Source organism: Acomys minous (assembly GCF_964271855.1).
Source record: "Acomys minous genome assembly, chromosome: 20".
Taxonomy (NCBI): domain Eukaryota; kingdom Metazoa; phylum Chordata; class Mammalia; order Rodentia; family Muridae; genus Acomys; species Acomys minous.
Window position 1 is genome coordinate 4,896,008 of NC_140502.1, and position 19,787 is coordinate 4,915,794.

At 58.8% G+C, this 19,787-nt stretch overlaps 1 protein-coding gene across 1 annotated transcript in view; it reads right to left on the reverse strand.

Moving 5' to 3' along the window:
* The window catches only part of PEPD (peptidase D), a 147,522-nt gene extending 127,973 nt beyond the window's left edge, over positions 1 to 19,549 (reverse strand). The window contains exons 1-2 of the mRNA XM_084770840.1: positions 19,367 to 19,549; positions 8,682 to 8,809 (exon numbers count right to left, since the gene is read on the reverse strand). Of these exons, the coding sequence (XP_084626966.1) occupies positions 8,682 to 8,809; positions 19,367 to 19,408 (170 nt within the window). The 5' untranslated portion in view covers positions 19,409 to 19,549. The remainder of the gene's footprint in view (positions 1 to 8,681; positions 8,810 to 19,366) is intronic.
* Between the last annotated feature and the right edge of the window lie 238 nt (positions 19,550 to 19,787).

Sequence of the window (19,787 nt, forward strand, 5' to 3'; positions counted from 1 at the left end):
AAGAGAGAGATAGGGCCACCAGCAAACCAGCTGCTGCGCGTCTGCACCATTCCCTCTCCAGCTGTGCCAGCTCGGCCCAGCTCCGCCTCCAGTCCCAGTCCTTTTGTCATCACCTGTTGTGACAGGCATGAAAAGCAAACTCCATACAGATTCAGGAGCTCAAAGATCTAATTCAGCCTCCAGGGCTCTGTACAGGCGGCCAGCCCGGCCACTAATATGGGGGCCTAAGCTTTTCACGCCCACCGCCACAGGGCACTTAAAGCCTCCCTCCAACAAACATCCTTTAGAGGGGAGCCAGTAGGAAACAGCACCCTGTTCTCCTCTCCCGGGGTGTGTGTGTGTCTATGTGTGTGTGTGTGTGTGTGTGTCCGTGTGTGTCCATGTGTGTGTGTGTGTGTGTGTGTCCGTGTGTGTATGTCTGTGTCTCTATGTGTGTGTGTCCGTGTGTGTGTGTGTCCATGTGTCCGTGTGTGTCCGTGTGTGTGTGTGTGTGTCCGTGTGTGTGTGTCTTACAAGAGGTAACTGTAGCGGGCTGTGACCACTGTGTGTCCCTGCTGCTGGGTGCTCACCTACGAACTCCCCCATGGTGGATATGCAAGTTGCTTTTACATTGCTGCTGGAAAAGCCTAAGAGAGGCTCAGGGCTTTTGTGTTCAGAGGGCTCAGTGTGCGGGTTCCTCTGAGTTGACAGGGAGGCAGGTCATTATGGTGGACAGCATGGACAGCTACAGCAAAAGCTGTTCCCTCCGTAGTGGACAGCAAGCTGGCAGCAGGGACAGTGGCGTGCCCTGAGAGACGATGCTCCCCCAGGGACACATGCCAGTGACCAGCTCCTCCAGTCCTTCCTTCCTGACAGCACCATCAGGTAGGAACCGAGCATTCAGTACAGGACTTTCTGGGGGACAACTGACGCTCCGTCCCTAACAGTGGCCATGAGCCATTCCACTCTCTATGGATAGCAAGGTAGAGCAAAGGATGGCTGGCCCCCAGGAGAGCCCCAAAGGGAAGAAGTGGACACAAGTACCAGTTCACCAAGTGCCCTTTGCCCAGCCCTTGCTCTCCCTCAGAGGCAAATGCCACTCACAGTCTAGGGTGAGTGCAAACTGGGTCTTAAGAGCCAAAGCGCTGTCTTGCCAGGAATAACCACCGCTGTATAAAATATGAAGAGCTGTGAGCGTTTTGTCTGGTACTGTGCGCATTACACTCTTCTTATAAAGGGCAGAGATAATTAAGTTTGAACAGTACTTGCGTTTTTCATGTTTGTGGGTTAATTACAGTAAAAGTCATTTAGATGTTACCTGAAGGGGTATTATGTGCCAGGCTGCATGAGCAAGCCAGCCATGGAAGACTTGGCAGCCGTGACTTGGTGGGGTTGATGGGGAAAGGAGTGATAGGTCCCCTGGCTGAGAACAGCACTGGGACTCTCTGAATGGCCTGAGGGTGCTGACCGGGCCACGGGGTGGCTTCTTACAGGGTCTCCACGCAGCTGGCATGCGAGGAGGAGCAAGCACAGCTCATGCCTGGCCCCACCACGTGGGAGATCCCGATGGAAAGAGCCGGACTGAGGGAATGAATCAGGAGAGGAGCTGAGCTCACTCGGAAACTCATTTAAGTGGCCCAGGGCGGTTCTGGCAGAAGAGAGAAGCCCCCTCCCTTGACGGGATGCCCATCCTGTGGAGGGGATCTGTGCTCAGGCACTCAGGTCCCTGCAGGCCTGCTCTGCAGCATCTCAAGCCCAGAGTCAGAACAGACGGTGCTTGGTCGCAGTGCCATGCGCACCAGAGCCCTGGGTGAGGAAGCCTCAGATGAGAAGAAGCCGTTAAATTAATGCCACACGATGCAGACATGATGGAACCTTCCAGAAAATGAAATTTTAAAGAGCAGGTCCCAGTGGCTAGCTGACCACCTGCATGTGGCTAATGAATAAGTAATAAGGCCAAATGATTGCCGTCACCATGCATTTCCAGCGCCCGGCGCCTGCCGCCGGCTCCAAACAACACTGCCGCTGCCTTTTACTCCTCTGATGGCAGAACATGGTGCGTGCGGTGCGGAAGTCAGCAGCCGTGTCAGGATGTCGTTAAGTTGTCAAAGAGGGAAGTAGCCCTCTGCAAATCAGAGCAGTGCCTCAGCCTGGAGACTGCTCCTGTGTGCAAGCTGGAGCAGCCATGGCGGCACGTCCTGAGATTATCCCACACAGAGAGGCCAGGCGGAGGAAGGCCATGTGGGGACCGGTGACCAGGACAGAACAAAAGTAGCGCAGCTTATGAAAGCTAGGGACTCTGGCTAAGCCCTCGGTGCTGGGGATCACATTCAGGTGCTCAGGAAGAGTCCCCCCTCTGGAGGACTGCTCCCCTCAAAGAGGCCCCCTCCTGATGACAGCAGGAGCCAGGGTACCCTGCAGAGGCTTGGGAAGCTGTGCTCCTTGTGACTCAAAGACTAGAGGAGCTGGGGCTGTGCCAAAAGAGACCACCTCCCACACATCGTATCTCACGCCACAGGCAGCCCACATAACACCAAGTATGATGGTGGCACATGCCTGTGACTCCGCTGTTCCGGAAGCTGAGATTGGAGGATCTTGAATTCAAGGTCATCCTGAGCTACGTAGCAAGGCAACAGTCACCCCCACGCACGCACGTCTCCACAAGTTATGCCATATGCGCATGCGCTCACACACACACACATACACAGGCCCACAGGGGTTCCAGCATCAAAAAGGGCTGGGCAGGGGCCTCTGAGACTCAGCCCTGGAGAGCTCACAATAGCCTCTTCCTGGGTAGCCTGAGGCCAGACAGGTGCTCAAGACGCCATTACCAGCCCCTGCAAACCTAGGCCAGGCACACTCTCTCTCCTTTCCGTTTGGTCAGGGACAGGCAGGACTGTAGAGGATGCCCTATGCGCACCCAAAGCTGCTCACTTTCCATGTCCCTGAAGCTACTTGGTGTGGTAGGTCACACAGGAGGCTTTCAGCTTGCTTTGAGGAGCCCAGGCACCCCGGCCAGAGCCACTGTCAGCTGATCGTCTTTTTGGGATAGACTTCTACAAAAACACCATCAGGAGCTCCCACACTCCAGCTTCAGTCAGGGTGTGGGGGGAGGCACATGGCAGGCGGCCTTAGGCTTCCTATCCCTCCCCGCCCCCCCCCCCCCGAATCTGCGATCCTGACGGCAAGGCTGCGCCCACGGACGCTGTGGATCCTACAGCGGAATGCGGGTTCCCCGAGTGACTCTGGATTGTAGAACCTGCCAGATGGATTTTCAAAAGCCATCAGATTAGAGACTCCAAAGGAAGCTGCGGAGCTTAAGGTCAAATGTTCAGTCTGGTGGGTTTTGATTGCAAAGGCCAGGTAATCCCGTCAGCCTTGCTCCCGGTGCCCTATCGATTACCGCAGCGTCTGGAAGCAGCCGTGCACATCAGATCTGGCTGCTTCCCAGCTCGGACCCAGACAAGCGGCCCCTTTGTCACCTGCCCGTTACAACCGGGGCCTTCCCTCCCACATGCTCAGGACAGGGAGACAGACATTCACCCCAGAGCTCAGAAGGGAAAGATCTGCTAAGGGAACCGTCTCAGCCGTGATGTCACAATCTCCCTTGGGACCAGAGCTGCGGGCGGGGTCTGGCCTGCACAGCACACAGCAGCCTCGTTCACCAGGGAAACCAACTCTGCAGACCCCCGTCTACCCTCAAGGTCACTCAAGGGTCTGTTCTGCCCTAGACAATGCACCTCCTCAGCACAGCGAGGGCAGGACTAAGGGGCTTTTAACAGCCTCAGACTCCCGCTGTAGCGTTCCTGCATTCTTGAAGACTGTACAGCAATCAGATCCTGGGCCTTAAGCCCTTCGGGCAAGGGCTGTTAGTTCCCAGGATGTAAGTTAGGGAACAAGCAGTTTACACAGGTTCAGCACCTGGGGAGGAGTCCCTTAGGCAAGACCAGTCCTCCACTCTACCAGCTCCAGAAGATGTCTGCCTTCTAGCCACAGGCAGCATCCTTCCTTGCGGGCTAGGGCCAGTTCTTCATAAGAAGGAAAGGTGTAGGTGTGCAGCTCAGAGGTTACAGTGCCCGCCCAGCACGTGCAGGCCCCAGATTCAAGCCCCAGCAACACACACTGGCATGCACGCAATCACTCCCATAATTCTTTGGGCAGGGCATGGTGATGGTCGCCTGTATTCCCAGCCCTTGGGGACAGGCAGGTGGATATGAATCTGAGGCCAGCCTAGGCTACACAGTGACATTCTGTCTCACGAGAGAAAGAAAGGAGAGGAGCCACATTCAGTGTCCCCCACCTCTCCAGACAGAAACTCCAGGTGGGGCCAACTGAGGCCCTGAGCAACCCTCCTGGACCTGCACTGTCTATCCCTACAGCTCAGAGCTGAAAGCAAGCTCAGTTTGAGCAAGGAGGTAGGGCCACGGCGGGTGTTGAAAGGACGGTGTCTTGGTTAGGGTTTCTACTGCTGTGAAGGGACACCATGACCATGGCAACTCTGATAAAGGAAAACATTCATCTGGGGCTGGCTGACAGTTTCCGAGGCTTAGTTCATTATCATCTTGGCGGGAAGTGAGGAGACAAGCAGGCAGCAGGAGGAGAGTGAGACCCCAGGCCTGGCTCGAGCATCTGAGACCTCAAAGGCCACCCCAGTGACACACCTCCTCCAATAAGGCCACACCCACTCCAACAAGGACACATCTCCCTCTGGGCCTATTCAAACCACTTTATACGACTCCCTGGCCCCCCATAGGCTTATAGCCGTATCATAATGCAAAATGCATACAGTCCAACTTCAAAAGTTCCCATCCATAGTCTACCACAGTCTTCACACTGTGTAAAAGTTCAAAGTCTCTTCTGAGACTCCTGGCAATCTCTTACTTGTAACCTTCTGTAAAATCAAATGAAAAAGCAGATCACGGTACTCCCAACACATCACGGCAGAGGGCACACATCACCACTCCAAAGGGGAGGAACGGGAGCACAGTGAGGAGAGACTGAGCCAAAGCAAGACCAAAGACCAGCTGGGCGGACTCCAAGCTCTGCATCTCCATGTGTGATGTCAGAGCGTCTTCAGACCTCCAACTCCTTTCAGCTTTGTTGATGGCAGCACACTTCTCTCTCTTGGGCTGGCTCCACTCCCTGTTAGCAGCTCTCCTCAGCAGGTGTCCCACAGCTCTGGCATCTCCAATGTCTTGGGGTCTCCAAGGCAACCCAGGCTTCACCTTCGCAGTGTCACAGAGCGGCCTCTCTGGGCCTCCATGCAGGGACACCTCTGACACACACATGGCCTCAGCGACTTTCCTTGGCCACACAGGAGGATTCCATAACCCCTTTCTTGTACCCTTGACTCTAAAGCCAGAAGTGCGTTGGAGAAGCTGCCAAGTTCTCCCGCTTGCTGGGCCTGAAACATGGACCCCTCGTTCAAATACATTTTCACCAGCTTTCTGGTTTTAATGGTCCCCTTCACTGGCCAAGCTTGGCTTTCTTGGAATTCACTATGTAAACCAGGCTGGCCTCGAACTCAAAAATCCACCTGCGTTTGCTACCAAGCTTTTCTTTAATCCCTTTTCACAAGTTGGAGCTTGGCTGCACGGGTCTTGCTCTGAGACACCCCCCCCCCCCACACACACACACACTCCTTTATGCCAATTAGTATCAGGCTTTCCTATAATCTGTTTACACCTCCTGGTGCCGCTTTTCTCCACCATCTGTACATTTTCTATTTTTCCTTGTTTGGTTGGTTCCTCTTTATTACAAATCTCCGTAAGACTGGCCACTAATAGCCACACGGCACAGTCACCACTAGGCTGTTTTGAAGTCTCCTCTGCCAAAATTGTTCATCTAAAAACTCTTCAGCTTAGCCTCAGGCGAACTGTTTTGAACAAGCGCAAAAAAAAGCAGCCACATTCCTCACCAAAAATCACAGGAATGGTCTCTATGCCTCATATTAATACTCTTCTCCTCTGAAACCTCTTGAGCCAGGCCCCGCGGCTCGAATCACCCTCCGTGCTACTGTCCTCCACGCTCATTACGCCTCACTTGAAGTGTTCAATCGCTTTACTAACCCGGAGTCCCAGTGCGTTCCACGTTCCTCTTAGGTGAAAGCATGGCCAGACCTCCCACAGCAACGCCCCGGCCCCTGGTGTTCTGTCTTACTAGGGTTTCTCTTGTGAAGAGACACTGACTACAGCAACTCTCATAACAAAACCATTTCACTGGAGCTGGCTTACAGCTCAGAGGTTTACTCCATCATCACTGTGGCTGGAAGCATGGTGGCAGGCAGCAGACATGGTGCCGGCTTGGCAGGCAGGAGGAGGAGAGTGGGACACTGGGCCTGGCTTAAGCATCTGAGACCTCACAGCCCACCCCGAGTGGCACATTTCCTCCAACATGGCCACACCCACCGCAACAAGAGCATAGTGCCACACTCCCTAAGAGCCTATTAGGGCCATTTTCATTAAAAACAGTCACAGGCAGCCACAGGTTCTATTCACAGGGACAGCTGGGGAGCAGGAAGCATTCTGGGAGCGTCTTAGGGAGTTCCTCAAGGCTGGTCCAGTTTGTAGGTGTTACGGTTTGGATAGGAAGTGTCAAAGGCTTGCTCCCCTGTGAGGTCATGCTCACGAGAGGCGCATTATGGTCTTAACTCCATCAAAGTATTAACTACTGACAGACTAATAGCTCAATGAGCTTTTAGGAGGCGGAGCCTAACCAGAGCAAGTAAGGCACTGGCTGGCATAACCTTAAAAAAGTATTTTAGAGCCCTAGTCTGTCTGTCTGTCTGTCTGTCTGTCTGCCTGCCTGCCTGTCTTCCCATACCCTTTGTTTTCTAGCTACTGTGCAACATGCTCCCACTTCTATGGTATTCTCTGTTATGTTAGATCCACAGCAATGACGCCTGCAGACCACAGAGTGAAACCTCTGAAAATCATGAGCCAAACTAAACCTTTCCTCTTTTTAATTTGTTTCTCTCAAGTGCTTCGTCACAGCAGTGAAAACCTGACTTACACTACAGTTGAGTAATACCCAACTCTAAAACTGAAACCAAACCCAAACCAAAAAAACCTATTTATCCTTGCTATGGTTTGAATCTGAAATCCCTTTGTCCCCCTCCCCCATAGGTTTGTGCGTTCTGGGGGAGAACACCCCACTAGAGTGGACCAGGGGGAGTCCTAGTGCACTTGTTGTGTACCTCAGAGTCACACAACAACATCCTATCGTGGTCCTGACGAGGGCAGGCAGGAGTGGAGCAGGCTCCACCTCTCCGGCCGGGCAGATTACAGGCTCAGTGCCGGGCTGGGACTGCACAGTGACTTCCCAGTCAGCCATTCAGGGACAGCAGAACTGAGCTCCTAGCGATACTATCACTTCATGTTGGCATCTCGGATCAAATCAACCCAACACCACACCACTGCAATGGTACTGCCATTTCCTAGGAAGGAATGACAGAAGTGGTCAGACTCCCTGGTGCCTCGCAGCCACCATAAAGAAGCCATGAGCGGCCATGGGTAAGCCTTGCTTCCAATCACAGCTCCCACGAGAACAGGCCACAGTGCTGACATAGGTCTCCCCAGCACACTGAACCTGCTTCCTCTTTATAGCAGGCAAGTGGTAAGAACCTGGCTCCAAACGGAATGGAAGCTAGGGAGGTATCAGACATGGCCTCTCCCTGGCAGCCCAGCTGTCCACCCCAAAGGTAGACAGACAAGACCTGCCTTGGTCCCTCCTTCCAAGGGTCAAGCCAAGAAAACGTCACAAGGGAACCAAAGCTTGCATCTCTCCTGCTGCCGACTCTGCCTCAGATCCGTCTCCATAGCAAAGCTGGTGGCTCAGGGCCAGCCTGGGATGCTGCCAAGTGGCCTAAAGGCAGAACTGATGCCAATTTGGAGCTGAACAACCCCCCCAAGACAGCAGAAGAGTAGCATGCCAGGACCAGCAATGGATGCCGTGGGGTCTGCTTGTGGCAGGAGGGACCGCACGCAAAACAGAAGGAGATTAAAGGACAGCCCTTTAGGGGCCCTGGCCCTCTGCAAAGAGCTCAGAGTCCCTGTGGCAGGCAGGTGCCATGTCACTCAAAGCAGCCACGGACTCACCAGCCCACCTGGTAACGAGCACCACGGGGCAGCAGGTAGCAAAGGCTGCGATTTACACATTAGCCTGGAATAATCACTCTCCAGGCAGAAATGGCAGAGTGGAAGACAAGATTCTCTGGTCGCTTCAAGTATCCCTGGTTACACAGCGTCTGCCTCAGTGCTGTGGGCAGGCAGGAGTGGCTGACAGGTGTCTTGAAGGGTAGAGGGGTGGGAAAGTCTCTCCCAGGGAGCTGAGCCTCCTCACATGGCACAGCCCTAATCCTCCACCGTCTCTCACAGGGAGGCCGGTGAAGGACAGACCGTCCGTGGCCAGAGGCAGGCATGAGTAACACCCCTGAACATGGGGCCTAGACAGCACACACTCCCCCCCAGTGAGCCCATGCAGAAGCGGCCACCGACTGGTGCAAAAGCCACAAGCATCTGTAGAGTGCAAGGAATATGGGCTTTCAATAAACCGTGCCTCAGCCCACAGCTCCGATCTGACCCCCCTCTTCCCAGCTGAGGGATTCAGGGCTGTGAGAGGGGCTGGACTACTGACCCTCCCTCCTGCCCCACCCCAGCATCATCCTCAGCGGGCTTGGGAAGGAGGCAGGGACCACTCCTTACTTTCCCATCCAGGTGGCGTAGCTGGGAGGAAGCCTGGGCACAAACAGGGTTGATTTCCCAGTGTCCACGTCGATGACACCGTAGCAGCCTGACTCGACGACACCGAAGGCCCAATGGAAGAAAGACTCCTGCAGAGGGGGCAGGGGGCCTCGTCACCCGGTGGCCGTGGCAGAAGCGTGAGGTACAAGAGGCAGGTGAGCCAGGACCCAGGCCTCCTCTTGGGCAATGGCCTCAGCCCTGCGCAGCCGGTCCCCAGCCCAGCTGTCAGCTGTCCACCCTGCCGAGCTGTGCTCTGTCAGGAGCAGACAGAGGCCTTTGAACCTGCCTTCTATCACACTGACTTGTGTGTTGTGTGTCTCTGTGTACCACAGCACGCACACGGAGGCAAGAGGACAGCCCGTGCGCGAATCCGTTCTTTCCTTCTTCCTTGTGGGTCCTCGGGAATCGAATCCGGGTGGTCCAGCTTGGCAGCAAGCACTTTTCTGCATTGAGCCACGTCCCCAGCCCACCTCCTGTCTTTTGTTTTTAAGGATTCGGGTTCCCTGCATGTCCACACCTCATCCGTCTGCAGGTCACCTCCTAGGCCCATGGCAGCTGGCAGCCAGAACACGGAACACAAGCCAATACAGAAACCTACATAGAATATCTATACCCAGATGGACTAACTCTCTCTCTCTGGCTCTCTGGCTCTTTGTCCCTCCCTCTCTGTCTGTCTATCTCTCGCTCTCTCCCTCCCTCTCTGCAGTAAGCACCGAGCTGGTGCTCAAGGTATAAAGTGGGGGAGGGGCTCTTCTGAGATGAACCCAGAATGACACCAATCAGGGAGCCCACAGCTGAATTTTAGAAAGGTGATTTTTTTTTTTTTAAACACAGAAGCTTCAAGGCTAGGCAGCAAGAGCTTGAGACCTCTGTGATGCTCGGGCAGCTGGGGACTGCAGGCCTGTAGCTGTGAGGACAATGGGCCAGGAGCAAGAGATCACAGCGCACTCCTGTGCTGCTACAGTGGATGGCCCCACACCTTGCCCCTTCCTTTCCATACAGTGTGGCTCTTCACATTCTTCCGTGCTCCCACCTCCTACTCCAAGGAAGATTCTGACCACAGCGTGGGTCTGGAAGCTGAGAAAGGAAATAGCCTCAGCCATGGAGTCAGACATTTTGTGTGTGTGCATGTGTGTGTGTGTGTGTGTGTGTGTGTGTGTGTGTGTGTGTGTGTGTCTCTGTCTGTGTGGTAGTGGTGGTATTGGAGATTGAAGCTAGAGCCTATTGAGTTCTAGGCAGAGCCTCAACCACTGAGCCACACCCCAGCCCCTCACTGGGGGATTCTAGGCAGAGCCTCAACCACTGAGCCACACCCCAGCCCCTCACTGGGGGATTCTAGGCAGGGGCTCTACCACTGAGCCACACCCCAGCCCCTCACTGGGGGATTCTAGGCAGGGGCTCTACCACTGAGCCACACCCCAGCCCCTCACTGGGGGATTCTAGGCAGGGGCTCTACCACTGAGCCACACCCCAGCCCCTCACTGGGGGATTCTAGGCAGGGGCTCTACCACTGAGCCACACCCCAGCCCCTCACTGGGGGATTCTAGGCAGGGGCTCTACCACTGAGCCACACCCCAGCCCCTCACTGGGGGATTCTAGGCAGGAGCTCTACCACTGAGCCACACCCCAGCCCCTCACTGGGGGATTCTAGGCAGAGCCTCAACCACTGAGCCACACCCCAGCCCCTCACTGGGGGATTCTAGGCAGAGCCTCAACCACTGAGCCACACCCCAGCCCCTCACTGGGGGATTCTAGGCAGGGGCTCTACCACTGAGCCACACCCCAGCCCCTCACTGGGGGATTCTAGGCAGGGGCTCTACCACTGAGCCACACCCCAGCCCCTCACTGGGGGATTCTAGGCAGGGGCTCTACCACTGAGCCACACCCCAGCCCCTCACTGGGGGATTCCAGGCAAGTGCTCTACCACTGAGCCACACCCCCAGCCCCTCACTGGGGGATTCTAGGCAGGGGCTCTACCACTGAGCCACACCCCAACCCCTCACTGGGGGATTCTAGGCAGGGGCTCTACCACTGAGCCACACCCCAGCCCCTCACTGGGGGATTCCAGGCAAGTGCTCTACCACTGAGCCACACCCCCAGCCCCTCACTGGGGGATTCTAGGCAGGGGCTCTACCACTGAGCCACACCCCAGCCCCTCACTGGGGGATTCTAGGCAGGTGCTCTACCACTGAGCCACACCCCCAGCCCCTCACTGGGGGATTCCAGGCAAGTGCTCTACCACTGAGCCACACCCCCAGCCCCTCACTGGGGGATTCTAGGCAGGGGCTCTACCACTGAGCCACACCCCAGCCCCTCACTGGGGGATTCTAGGCAGGTGCTCTACCACTGAGCCACACCCCCAGCCCCTCACTGGGGGATTCTAGGCAGGGGCTCTACCACTGAGCCACACCCCAGCCCCTCACTGGGGGATTCTAGGCAGGTGCTCTACCACTGAGCCACACCCCCAGCCCCTCACTGGGGGATTCTAGGCAGGGGCTCTACCACTGAGCCACACCCCCAGCCCCTCACTGGGGGATTCTAGGCAGGGGCTCTACCACTGAGCCACACCCCAGCCCCTCACTGGGGGATTCTAGGCAGGTGCTCTACCACAGAGCCACACCCCAGCCCCTCACTGGGGGATTCTAGGCAGAGCCTCAACCACTGAGCCACACCCCAGCCCCTCACTGGGGGATTCTAGGCAGGGGCTCTACCACTGAGCCACACCCCAGCCCCTCACTGGGGGATTCTAGGCAGGGGCTCTACCACTGAGCCACACCCCAGCCCCTCACTGGGGGATTCTAGGCAGGTGCTCTACCACTGAGCCACACCCCCAGCCCCTCACTGGGGGATTCCAGGCAAGTGCTCTACCACTGAGCCACACCCCCAGCCCCTCACTGGGGGATTCTAGGCAGGGGCTCTACCACTGAGCCACACCCCAGCCCCTCACTGGGGGATTCTAGGCAGGTGCTCTACCACTGAGCCACACCCCCAGCCCCTCACTGGGGGATTCTAGGCAGGGGCTCTACCACTGAGCCACACCCCAGCCCCTCACTGGGGGATTCTAGGCAGGTGCTCTACCACTGAGCCACACCCCCAGCCCCTCACTGGGGGATTCTAGGCAGGGGCTCTACCACTGAGCCACACCCCCAGCCCCTCACTGGGGGATTCTAGGCAGGGGCTCTACCACTGAGCCACACCCCAGCCCCTCACTGGGGGATTCTAGGCAGGTGCTCTACCACAGAGCCACACCCCAGCCCCTCACTGGGGGATTCTAGGCAGAGCCTCAACCACTGAGCCACACCCCAGCCCCTCACTGGGGGATTCTAGGCAGGGGCTCTACCACTGAGCCACACCCCAGCCCCTCACTGGGGGATTCTAGGCAGGGGCTCTACCACTGAGCCACACCCCCAGCCCCTCACTGGGGGATTCTAGGCAGGTGCTCTACCACTGAGCCACACCCCAGCCCCTCACTGGGGGATTCTAGGCAGGGCCTCAACCACTGAGCCACACCCCAGCCCCTCACTGGGGGATTCTAGGCAGGGGCTCTACCACTGAGCCACACCCCAGCCCCTCACTGGGGGATTCTAGGCAGGGGCTCTACCACTGAGCCACACCCCCAGCCCCTCACTGAGGGATTCTAGGCAGGGGCTCTACCACTGAGCCACACCCCAGCCCCTCACTGGGGGATTCTAGGCAGGGGCTCTACCACTGAGCCACACCCCCAGCCCCTCACTGGGGGATTCTAGGCAGGTGCTCTACCACTGAGCCACACCCCAGCCCCTCACTGGGGGATTCTAGGCAGGGCCTCAACCACTGAGCCACACCCCAGCCCCTCACTGGGGGATTCTAGGCAGGGGCTCTACCACTGAGCCACACCCCAGCCCCTCACTGGGGGATTCTAGGCAGGTGCTCTACCACAGAGCCACACCCCAGCCCCTCACTGGGGGATTCTAGGCAGAGCCTCAACCACTGAGCCACACCCCAGCCCCTCACTGGGGGATTCTAGGCAGGGGCTCTACCACTGAGCCACACCCCAGCCCCTCACTGGGGGATTCTAGGCAGGGGCTGTAACACTGAGCCACACCCCAGCCCCTCACTGGGGGATTCTAGGCAGGGGCTCTACCACTGAGCCACACCCCAGCCCCTCACTGGGGGATTCTAGGCAGGGGCTCTACCACTGAGCCACACCCCAGCCCCTCACTGGGGGGTTCAAGGCAGGGGCTCTACCACTGAGCCACACCCCAGCCCCTCACTGGGGGATTCTAGGCAAGTGCTCTACCACTGAGCCACACCCCAGCCCCTCACTGGGGGATTCTAGGCAGGGGCTCTACCACTGAGCCACACCCCAGCCCCTCACTGGGGGATTCTAGGCAGGTGCTCTACCACTGAGCCACGCCCCAGCCCCTCACTGGGGGATTCTAGGCAGGGGCTCTACCACTGAGCCACACCCCAGCCCCTCACTGGGGGATTCTAGGCAGGGGCTCTACCACTGAGCCACACCCCAGCCCCTCACTGGGGGATTCTAGGCAGGGCCTCTACCACTGATTCACACCCCAGCTCCTCACTGGGGGATTCTAGGCAGGGGCTCTACCACTGAGCCACACCCCAATCCCTCACTGGGGGATTCTAGGCAGGGGCTCTACCACTGAGCCACACCCCAGCCCCTCACTGGGGGATTCCAGGCAAGTGCTCTACCACTGAGCCACACCCCCAGCCCCTCACTGGGGGATTCTAGGCAGGGGCTCTACCACAGAGCCACACCCCAGCCCCTCACTGGGGGATTCTAGGCAGAGCCTCAACCACTGAGCCACACCCCAGCCCCTCACTGGGGGATTCTAGGCAGGGGCTCTACCACTGAGCCACACCCCAGCCCCTCACTGGGGGATTCTAGGCAGGGGCTGTAACACTGAGCCACACCCCAGCCCCTCACTGGGGGATTCTAGGCAGGGGCTCTACCACTGAGCCACACCCCAGCCCCTCACTGGGGGATTCTAGGCAGGGGCTCTACCACTGAGCCACACCCCAGCCCCTCACTGGGGGGTTCAAGGCAGGGGCTCTACCACTGAGCCACACCCCAGCCCCTCACTGGGGGATTCTAGGCAAGTGCTCTACCACTGAGCCACACCCCAGCCCCTCACTGGGGGATTCTAGGCAGGGGCTCTACCACTGAGCCACACCCCAGCCCCTCACTGGGGGATTCTAGGCAGGTGCTCTACCACTGAGCCACGCCCCAGCCCCTCACTGGGGGATTCTAGGCAGGGGCTCTACCACTGAGCCACACCCCAGCCCCTCACTGGGGGATTCTAGGCAGGGGCTCTACCACTGAGCCACACCCCAGCCCCTCACTGGGGGATTCTAGGCAGGGCCTCTACCACTGATTCACACCCCAGCTCCTCACTGGGGGATTCTAGGCAGGGGCTCTACCACTGAGCCACACCCCAATCCCTCACTGGGGGATTCTAGGCAGGGGCTCTACCACTGAGCCACACCTCAGCCCCTCACTGGGGGATTCTGGGCAGGGGCTCTATCACTGAGCCACACCTCAGCCCCTCACTGGGGGATTCTGGGCAGGGGCTCTACCACTGAGCCACACCCCAGCCCCTCACTGGGGGATTCTAGGCAGAGCCTCAACCACTGAGCCACACCCCAGCCCCTCACTGGGGGATTCTAGGCAGGGGCTCTACCACTGAGCCACACCCCAGCCCCTCACTGGGGGATTCTAGGCAGGTGCTCTACCACTGAGCCACATCCCAGCCCCTCACTGGGGGTTTCTAGGCAGGGGCTCTACCACTGAGCCACACCCCAGCCCCTCACTGGGGGATTCTAGGCAGAGCCTCAACCACTGAGCCACACCCCAGCCCCTCACTGGGGGATTCTAGGCAGGTGCTCTACCACTGAGCCACACCCCCAGCCCCTCACTGGGGGATTCTAGGCAGGGGCTCTACCACTGAGCCACACCCCAGCCCCTCACTGGGGGATTCTAGGCAGGTGCTCTACCACTGAGCCACACCCCAGCCCCTCACTGGGGGATTCTAGGCAGAGCCTCAACCACTGAGCCACACCCCAGCCCCTCACTGGGGGATTCTAGGCAGGGGCTCTACCACTGAGCCACACCCCAGCCCCTCACTGGGGGATTCTAGGCAGGTGCTCTACCACTGAGCCACATCCCAGCCCCTCAATGGAGGATTCTAGGCAGGGGCTCTACCACTGAGCCACACCCCAGCCCCTCACTGGGGGATTCTAGGCAGGGGCTCTACCACTGAGCCACACCCCAGCCCCTCACTGGGGGATTCTAGGCAGGGGCTCTACCACTGATTCACACCCCAGCTCCTCACTGGGGGATTCTAGGCAGGGCCTCTACCACTGATTCACACCCCAGCTCCTCACTGGGGGATTCTAGGCAGGGGCTCTACCACTGAGCCACACCCCAGCCCCTCACTGGGGGATTCTAGGCAGAGCCTCAACCACTGAGCCACACCCCAGTCCCTCACTGGGGGATTCTAGGCAGGTGCTCTACCACTGAGCCACACCCCCAGCCCCTCACTGGGGGATTCTAGGCAGGGGCTCTACCACTGAGCCACACCCCAGCCCCTCACTGGGGGATTCTAGGCAGGTGCTCTACCACTGAGCCACACCCCAGCCCCTCACTGGGGGATTCTAGGCAGAGCCTCAACCACTGAGCCACACCCCAGCCCCTCACTGGGGGATTCTAGGCAGGGGCTCTACCACTGAGCCACACCCCAGCCCCTCACTGGGGGATTCTAGGCAGGTGCTCTACCACTGAGCCACATCCCAGCCCCTCACTGGGGGATTCTAGGCAGGGGCTCTACCACTGAGCCACACCCCAGCCCCTCACTGGGGGATTCTAGGCAGGGGCTCTACCACTGAGCCACACCCCAGCCCCTCACTGGGGGATTCTAGGCAGGGCCTCAACCACTGAGCCACACCCCAGCCCCTCACTGGGGGATTCTAGGCAGGGGCTCTACCACTGAGCCACACCCCAGCCCCTCACTGGGGGATTCTAGGCAGGTGCTCTACCACTGAGCCACGCCCCAGCCCCTCACTGGGGGATTCTAGGCAGGGGCTCTACCACTGAGCCACACCCCAGCCCCTCACTGGGGGATTCTAGGCAGGGGCTCTACCACTGAGCCACACCCCAGCCCCTCACTGGGGGATTCTAGGCAGGGCCTCTACCACTGATTCACACCCCAGCTCCTCACTGGGGGATTCTAGGCAGGGGCTCTACCACTGAGCCACACCCCAATCCCTCACTGGGGGATTCTAGGCAGGGGCTCTACCACTGAGCCACACCTCAGCCCCTCACTGGGGGATTCTGGGCAGGGGCTCTATCACTGAGCCACACCTCAGCCCCTCACTGGGGGATTCTGGGCAGGGGCTCTACCACTGAGCCACACCCCAGCCCCTCACTGGGGGATTCTAGGCAGAGCCTCAACCACTGAGCCACACCCCAGCCCCTCACTGGGGGATTCTAGGCAGGGGCTCTACCACTGAGCCACACCCCAGCCCCTCACTGGGGGATTCTAGGCAGGTGCTCTACCACTGAGCCACATCCCAGCCCCTCACTGGGGGTTTCTAGGCAGGGGCTCTACCACTGAGCCACACCCCAGCCCCTCACTGGGGGATTCTAGGCAGAGCCTCAACCACTGAGCCACACCCCAGCCCCTCACTGGGGGATTCTAGGCAGGTGCTCTACCACTGAGCCACACCCCCAGCCCCTCACTGGGGGATTCTAGGCAGGGGCTCTACCACTGAGCCACACCCCAGCCCCTCACTGGGGGATTCTAGGCAGGTGCTCTACCACTGAGCCACACCCCAGCCCCTCACTGGGGGATTCTAGGCAGAGCCTCAACCACTGAGCCACACCCCAGCCCCTCACTGGGGGATTCTAGGCAGGGGCTCTACCACTGAGCCACACCCCAGCCCCTCACTGGGGGATTCTAGGCAGGTGCTCTACCACTGAGCCACATCCCAGCCCCTCAATGGAGGATTCTAGGCAGGGGCTCTACCACTGAGCCACACCCCAGCCCCTCACTGGGGGATTCTAGGCAGGGGCTCTACCACTGAGCCACACCCCAGCCCCTCACTGGGGGATTCTAGGCAGGGGCTCTACCACTGATTCACACCCCAGCTCCTCACTGGGGGATTCTAGGCAGGGCCTCTACCACTGATTCACACCCCAGCTCCTCACTGGGGGATTCTAGGCAGGGCTCTACCACTGAGCCACACCCCAGCCCCTCACTGGGGGATTCTAGGCAGAGCCTCAACCACTGAGCCACACCCCAGCCCCTCACTGGGGGATTCTAGGCAGGTGCTCTACCACTGAGCCACACCCCCAGCCCCTCACTGGGGGATTCTAGGCAGGGGCTCTACCACTGAGCCACACCCCAGCCCCTCACTGGGGGATTCTAGGCAGGTGCTCTACCACTGAGCCACACCCCAGCCCCTCACTGGGGGATTCTAGGCAGAGCCTCAACCACTGAGCCACACCCCAGCCCCTCACTGGGGGATTCTAGGCAGGGGCTCTACCACTGAGCCACACCCCAGCCCCTCACTGGGGGATTCTAGGCAGGTGCTCTACCACTGAGCCACATCCCAGCCCCTCAATGGAGGATTCTAGGCAGGGGCTCTACCACTGAGCCACACCCCAGCCCCTCACTGGGGGATTCTAGGCAGGGGTTCTACCACTGAGCCACACCCCAGCCCCTCACTGGGGGATTCTAGGCAGGGGCTCTACCACTGATTCACACCCCAGCTCCTCACTGGGGGATTCTAGGCAGGGCCTCTACCACTGATTCACACCCCAGCTCCTCACTGGGGGATTCTAGGCAGGGGCTCTACCACTGAGCCACACCCCAGCCCCTCACTGGGGGATTCTAGGCAGGTGCTCTACCACTGAGCCACACCCCAGCCCCTCACTGGGGGATTCTAGGCAGGGGCTCTACCACTGAGCCACACCCCAGCCCCTCACTGGGGGATTCTAGGCAGGGGCTCTACCACTGAGCCACACCCCAGCCCCTCACTGGGGGATTCTAGGCAGGGGCTCTACCACTGAGCCACACCCCAGCCCCTCACTGGGGGATTCTAGACAGGGGCTCTACCACTGAGCCACACCCCAGCCCCTCACTAGGGGATTCTAGGCAGGAGCTCTACCACTGATTCACACCCCAGCCCCTCACTGGGGGATTCTAGGCAGGGGCTCTACCACTGAGCCACACCCCAGCCCCTCACTGGGGGATTCTAGGCAGGGCCTCTACCACTGATTCACACCCCAGCTCCTCACTGGGGGATTCTAGGCAGGGGCTCTACCACTGAGCCACACCCCAATCCCTCACTGGGGGATTCTAGGCAGGGGCTCTACCACTGAGCCACACCTCAGCCCCTCACTGGGGGATTCTGGGTAGGGGCTCTACCACTGAGCCACACCTCAGCCCCTCACTGGGGGATTCTAGGCAGGGGCTCTACCACTGAGCCACACCCCAATCCCTCACTGGGGGATTCTAGGCAGGGGCTCTACCACTGAGCCACACCTCAGCCCCTCACTGGGGGATTCTGGGCAGGGGCTCTACCACTGAGCCACACCCCAGCCCCTCACTGGGGGATTCTAGGCAGGAGCTCTACCACTGAGCCACACCTCAGCCCCTCACTGGGGGATTCTGGGCAGGGGCTCTACCACTGAGCCACACCCCAGCCCCTCACTGGGGGATTCTAGGCAGGGGCTCTATCACTGAGCCACACCCCAGCCCCTCACTGGGGGATTCTAGGCAAGGGCTCTACCACTGAACAGTTTTGTTTTGTTTTGTTTTTAATTTTGGGTTAGGGTCTCCCTATATTTCTCAGGCTAGCTTCGAACTAGTGACCCAACTAGTTAAGCCTCTTGAGTACTAGGATTGCAGCCCTATACTAGGCCCAACTAGAGAATAGGGTTCTAACTCCTGGTCTACTCTTGGCAAGTTATTTACCCCAGGCCTCAGTTTCCTCCTCTGTAAAGTGGGTATGATGCTAGTAGTGTCAGTGAGAGTCAAACCGACTCTGGGTCACCCTAGTACTGTTACTCCTGAGGACTCGATGCTGTTGTAATTCTCAGCTAAGTGTAGAATTGTCTAGGCTCCACCCCAGAGTTCCAGAGCCTCAGAGAAGCCCCTGGAACACATACAGAGCTGGGGGAGGGGACACGGACCAAGGCCCAGTTAGGGTGCCGAGGGTGAGCACTGGCCAAACAGATGAAGGCGGGGGGCCTCTGAACAGGCAGGCCACAGAACACTCCCAGGCCTCCTCTCTGCCAGCATTTGGTCCCAGGAACTCAACCCCTCATCTGTAGCTTAGCCTTCTGCTGTCCCCCCAAAAAACAGTAGCCGGTGGCCCAGACCAACCTCCGTTTTACCCACTCCTACTTGCTTCTCCAAATTCACTTTGGCTCTGCAGAGCTCACTCCAAACATCAACTCCTCCGCGAAGCCTAGCCTGCTCGCTCCCGCAAGGGGACCGACCCTTCCGTGCCCTGACATCTCTGCCTAACAGGTATAAGGCTGGGGGGCGCTCACTCCAGATTGCGGATCCGCGCTCTCACCTCTCACGCTGCCTGGTGCTGGAGGCCGACAGGCCCGTGGGAGCGGGGCGCGGGCTCACCTGGCGGAAGACGATGGAGGTATCGGTGCAGTAGCGCTGCATCTCTTCTCCTCCCTGCAGCACAACCACAGAGGCGGCCTGCACGGCTGCGTTCTTCCTCAGCCTCTCACACAGGCGCTGCCTGTTCAGGGCGAACAGTGCCAGCGGCACCTTCAGGGTCTCGTTCCCAGGGAAAAGGAAGGGCTGCAGAGACATGAGAGCACACGGCACGGGCCAGTTAGCACCTCCCTGCACGTGTCCATCCATGCCCCGCGGTCTGGGCCTGCAGAGGGACTCCCACCAACCCGTGGCAAGCCAGCCTAAGCTCAACCTACTGGGACCCAGAGACAGTCCTTCACTGGCCCCAACCTGGGCAGCACAGGCTTGTCCACCGTACTCTCCGCCCTTCTGCTCCTGAGCGCCTGGCTTCCCTGGGGATGAG